Source organism: Humulus lupulus, chromosome 3, assembly GCF_963169125.1.
Source record: "Humulus lupulus chromosome 3, drHumLupu1.1, whole genome shotgun sequence".
Classification (NCBI taxonomy): domain Eukaryota; kingdom Viridiplantae; phylum Streptophyta; class Magnoliopsida; order Rosales; family Cannabaceae; genus Humulus; species Humulus lupulus.
In genome coordinates, this window is record NC_084795.1 from 137,544,211 (window position 1) to 137,550,017 (window position 5,807).

The 5,807-nt window shown below is 39.0% G+C and overlaps 1 protein-coding gene across 1 annotated transcript; it reads left to right on the forward strand.

Annotated features, from left to right (window-relative positions):
• Positions 1-3,697: 3,697 nt before the first annotated feature.
• On the forward strand, positions 3,698-5,485 carry LOC133825086 (uncharacterized). Its single transcript, XM_062258077.1, has 3 exons — positions 3,698-4,049; positions 4,188-4,435; positions 4,634-5,485. The coding sequence occupies exons 1-3, from the start codon at positions 3,698-3,700 to the stop codon at positions 5,483-5,485; spliced, it is 1,452 nt and encodes a 483-aa protein (XP_062114061.1).
• The last annotated feature ends 322 nt before the right edge of the window (positions 5,486-5,807 follow it).

Below are 5,807 nucleotides of genomic sequence, written 5' to 3' on the forward strand. Positions count from 1 at the left end.
AACACCCAAATAATAACAATCCATAATCTGAATCTTAGAGTATAAATTAAAAGAAATAGAAATAAGGATGAGAAGTTCAAGCCAAATTGATGTCTCAAGTGACTTTGTCTTCTTGCTTTTTTTTCTTCTTTTTCTCCTTCCTCTCTTTTTCCTTTACGTTAATGGCTCTCCAAAATTGGGTCTGAATAATTGCCTCAGCTGCTGCCCCCTTTTTCAGGTCTGGTTTGTGTCCCTCCTAAAGGGGAAAGATGACGATGTATATAAAACTTAGGGCATCTCCTTCTTGTCACTTGGGCCTTGTCCACTCATCCTTTAATTGAATTTGTCTTTTTATCACCAATGGATACAAGGCAAAATAAAGTCCAATCATCTATTATTTATTTATTATTCAGCCCAATTAAAATAATTCCCAAAGTGAGCTGGAGAAATAAATAGTAGCTTCCAACATGGGTCATCCAAATAAATTAGCTGGCAGAACACGATATTGCTGCAATGCTGTAGCATTCCCTCCGGCTGAGACCATTTAAAACTTCAATTTCTTTCCAAATGTCCAAAATTCTACCAACTATCTGCCAAGGCAAAATTTCACAATTTAGGGTATAATTTCCAGTATTATACTAATATTTAATATTATCTTATTATATTTAATATTTGACAAAACTAAAATAAAGACACTACAAAAAGTTTGAGGTTGAGTGATGGTTTGTTCTCTCCCATGGCGAAGAAGAAGAAGCTAATACGTAAGCCAGTTCTTTGGGTAGGAGAGCAAGATCTACAGCTGAGTTCGGAAGAGAAGACTCCAATTCATGCTTTGGACAACGATCGGGTGCCTGAAGGCCAAGAGATTGCTGTAACAGGTGAAGAAGAAGAGACCAGTGTTGCGGATTTGAGTAGCCAAATTGAAGAGGTCTATGGGTCGGGAGAAAAAGGAACCCAGGTTTCTACCACTGTAGGGAATGGAATTGGTGCTTCGACTTCTACGATGGCTTCATGGGCAGACAAGGTGGATGAAGGAGACTTTCAAGCTTCAGCTCAGAGACAGTGGCAAAATTTCACGGCAAGTAAATTTTCCTTTTCAGACCAAAAGCTTGAATTCACTGAATTGTTATACAGGGAGGGACGGAAATTTGCTAGACTTGATGTTGAGGAGGTAAAAATACAATCCGCAAATTGGAGCTCGGCAGTCATTTGCATGGTGCTAGGTGCTAAACCCCCAATGGCTGTATTTGAAGGGTTCATAAAAAGGGTTTGGGGTCATCTAGGGATAGCTCAGATAGCAAGAATGACTATGGGTTTGACTATGGTCAATTTCAATGATGATGCAACAAGGGATCATGTTCTAGAAAATGGCATTCTTCAATTTGATAGGAAACCTGTAATTGTTCGGCCATGGATGACAGATTTGAGTGCTATTTGACTTGTGCGATCTGTTCCTCTTTGGATTCATCTACAAGACTTGGGGCTTCAGTATTGGGGTAGTAAATGTCTTAGTTCCCTAGTGAGTACAATTGGCAAGCCAATAATGGTGGAAAAATTCACAAGGGAGCGTTCACGTATTTAGTATGCTAGAATTCTAGTAGAAATGGAAGTTACTGATAACCCCCCTAAAAGTATACAATATATCAATGAGCATGGCCAAATCATGGAGCAGGGGGTTGAGTATGAATGGTTACCGATTAAGTGTAAGACTTGTGCTAGTTTTGGTCACTCAATGAGAGACTGTAGGAAGGACAAGAATACTCAATGGGTTGTGAAGGAGCCTACAACTAATACAGAGAAAAAGGATCAGAGAACTGAAGGACTTCAGGATGTAGAGCTGGAGAAGCTTGCGACTCAGGCTAGTTCAGACGATGGCAAGGTTCAGGTCATCCCAGTCGAGACTGTACAGCCTAATAGTGAGGAATCAGCTGCTAGAGATAAAGGTAATCAGGCAAGCCAACCTTGGCTTACTCCGAAAAGAGCTGCTGTTCCAGCCAAGGAAGGACAAAGGTCAGAAATTACTGCCAAAAACTCAGGTCAAAAGATCAAGAAATCAAACAAGTTTGTGGTGCTACAAGAGCCAATGGTGAGTGGTAAAGAAGGTAATACTAATTCTGTTTCCTCAAATGGATAACTGTAATATTTTGAGTTGGAATGTCAGAGGGATTAATGGTTCTAATAAACATAGCCCTGTTAGTGACCTTTGTAGTAGAAATAAAATAGGAGTTGGTGGTCTTTTAGAGACTAAAATGAAGGGAAACAAAATAAGTAGGTTCATGGAACATCAGTTTCTGAATTGGGATTTTCACACAAGTTCAGTTATTGAAGGCTGACTGTTGATAGTTTGGAGAAAGTTATTTGTTAAAGTCAATATTATAGAGGAATCTAATCAATTTGTTCATTGTTTGGTGAAGATGGCCGGTGTTCAGCAAGATTTTGGTGTCACTTTTGTATATGGTTTTAATTCGATTGAAGGTAGGAGAAATCTCTGGGAAGGGTTGCAAAGGCCTGCTCTTATGAACAAAGCTTGGTTAGTTATAGGGGACTTTAATGCCCCTTTTTCAGGCAAAGACAGATCAGGTGGTAAGCCTATTTCAGACTTAGAATTGGTTGATTCCATTCGGTGGCTTGCGGGTGCTCATGTTGAGCCTTTAAAAAGTGTTGGTTCGTATTTTACTTGGACTAATAACCAAAATGGTGCAGCTAGAATTTACTCTAAAATAGACCATGTTCTTGTGAATGAGAAATGGATTGATTTGTTTCCTCAGTCCACTGCAGTGTTTAGTTGGGAAACCATTTCAGATCACTGTTCCTGTCTAGTAAGAACTCAACCTTTAGAGAAGATGGGGTTAAAGCTTTTTCGGTTCTATAACTCTTGGACAGAGCACCATGAATTTTGTGATCTGGTTTTATATAGCTGGAGGTCACCGCTTAGAGCCACAAGTATCAAAGCAATATTTCTTAAGCTGCTGAGACTTAAACACTGTTTGAAAACTTTTAACAGGGACAGAATTGATGATCTGAAGGTTAACTATTATAAGGCTAAAGAGACATACCAAGAAGCTCAATTGCAAGCCCAAGCTTACCCTCATGTATTTAGTTATCAGGAAGATGAGAGGATAGCAGTTGAAGCCTTCTCGGTTCAGGAAAGGCTTTATCATAGTTTTTCAATCCAGAGGAGCAAGATAACATGGCTGAGATAGGGAGATATGAACACTTCATTATTTTATGCTTTTTTAAAGAAGCGTAAAGCTGAAAAATGGTATTGTCTCTTTCATCACAGAAGAAGGAAAGTTAGTTGATAAATTCTCAGAAGTTGTTTCTCATTTTGTGGGTCATTTCAGATGCTTTTTAGGTAGTCCTAGCTCGGCTACAGGCAGATTAAAAATCCAGAATGTTGAGATGGGTCCTAAGCTTTCTGTTGAGCAGCAAGTGAATCTTCTGAAACCTTTTTCAAAGAAGGAGATTCGGGATTCTTTGTTTGGCATTCCTATTACCAAATCTCCAGGACCTAATGGATTTGGTTCAAGCTTTTTTAAAGCTATTTTGGCATGATATAGGGGATGAGGTCTGTGCTGCAATAACTCAGTGTTTTGAAACAGGTCATTTCCCATCTGAGCTTCATGAAATAACCTTGTCTCTGATTCCTAAGGTAGCTAACCCCTCCTGGGCTGTTGACTATAGACCCATAGCCTGCTGCTCTACATTGTTCAAGTGTATGGCTAAATTGATTTGTAAGAGACTGGCTTTAGTTCTCCCTGATCTTGTACAGCCAAATCAGGGAGCGTTTGTTAAAGGTCGCTCAATAGCCCATAATATAATGATTTTTCAAGATCTCATCAAAAACTATGGGAGGACTTCTACTTCATCTAGATGTGCTATCAAGATTGATCTAAGTAAGGCCTATGACACAGTAGACTGGGAGTTTCTTGATGACCTGTTAAAAGCTCTAAGATTTCCTATGAAATTCATAGGATGGGTTATGTCATGTGTTCGAAATACATCCTATTCTCTACTGATGAATGGAAGAATTCAAGGCAATTTTAAAGGTGAAAAAGGGCTGAGACAAGGTGATCCCATGTCACCTCTGTTGTTTGTTCTTATAATGGAATATTTGACAAGAAGTTTACAACTAGCAGCGCTTAAATCCCCTTTTAGATATCACCCTATGTGTAAAAGTCTCAAGCTTATTAATCTGTGCTTTGCAGATGATTTGCTTTTATTCTGTAAAGGTTCTATCTCAGCTATAAGAAGTGTCAAGGAGGTTCTTGATGAATTTGTTGCTGCTACTGGGCTTTCAATCAACTCTGGTAAATCTCATATTTTTTTTGGTGGAGTCACTAGCAATGACAGAACTCGGATTGCCCAAGAAATTAATCTGACTAAAGGTACTTTTCCTCTTAAGTACCTTGGGGTTCCCATGAGGCCTACCAAATGGAGACATGAATATTGTGAGGTAATTATTCAGAAATTTCGTTTAAAAATTCAGAACTGGGCGAGTAGACATCTCTCCTTTGTTGGCCGCATACAACTTATCAATTCTGTTTTGCTTGGGCTTCGAAACTATTGGATGACCATTTTTGTTTTGCCTCAAAGCATTATCAAGGAAATTGAAAAACTCTGTAGGAGTTTTCTGTGGGGCACATCTGGGTAGAGAAGCAAGATTCACATCCCCTCTTGGCAGAAGGTTTGCCTCCCGAAAGCCTATGGTGGACTGGGATTCAGAGATGGAGGAAGTTGGAATCGAGCTGTTTTAGCAAAGTATGTATGGGCTATATCTGCTAAACCAGATTTGTTATGGGTTAAATGGATCAATTCCATTTATCTGAAAGGAGTCAATATCTGGAATTATGAATTGAAAGCAGATTGTAGCTGGTACTGGAGGAAGCTCTGCCATCTCAAAGATCGTTTTAACCCTGCTGCTATTCTCTCTGTTGGTGCGCAAGGGAAGTTTCAGTCTTCAAAATTGTATAACATCCTTTTAGACCAGCAAAGGGTTGATTATTATCGGACTGTTTGGAGTAAACTAATCCTTCCTAAACACAGATTTATGCTTTGGCTGGTGGTTAACTCTCAGCTATTAACAAGAGATAATCTCAGTAGGCTGCATGTTCATATAAATACATTGATCTGTCCGGTTTGTGAGAGATATCCTGAGAGTCATTCTCATCTATTTTTTGACTGCATTCTCTCTAAAGTGGTGGTTAAAAGTGTCTTTGAATGGCTGGGGTTCGATGCTTGGCCTATTGAATTTAATAGCTGGATGGTGTGGCTGGCTAGAGCTCGGATTGGAGTTTCAGCTGCTATTGTGAATATGGATTTTGCTGCTGTTATATACAGCATCTGGAGAAATAGAAATAGATGTTTTCATGATGGTTATTCTTTGATTGTTGTGAATCTAGTACAGGAAGTTAAATACATAACTAAATATAGGCTTTACATAGTGACCAATAGTCAGCTGTCTGTTAAAGACCAAGTGTATATTCGGAACCTTCAATGTAATTAGTTGAGTATCTTGACTGGTTTGTAGTTGGCAGGTGTTCCTGTTTGTTTTCGAGTCTTTGACTCTCAATTGTAATGTTCATTTGTTCAATGAAGTTCATTTTTCTTCTTGATCAAAAAAAAAATACCCTAAACCACTCTTTCTTGATAAAAATATAAGTTTAAAAGCATAAAAATAACTCTAATTCCTAGAGTTATCACACTATATCCCATATGGTTGGCGAACCCGGTGTTGGTGCCAAAGCCAAACGGGACGTGGAGAACTTGTATAGATTTCAGGGACCCCAACAAAGCATGTCCAAAGGATTGCTTCCCACTGCCCCGAA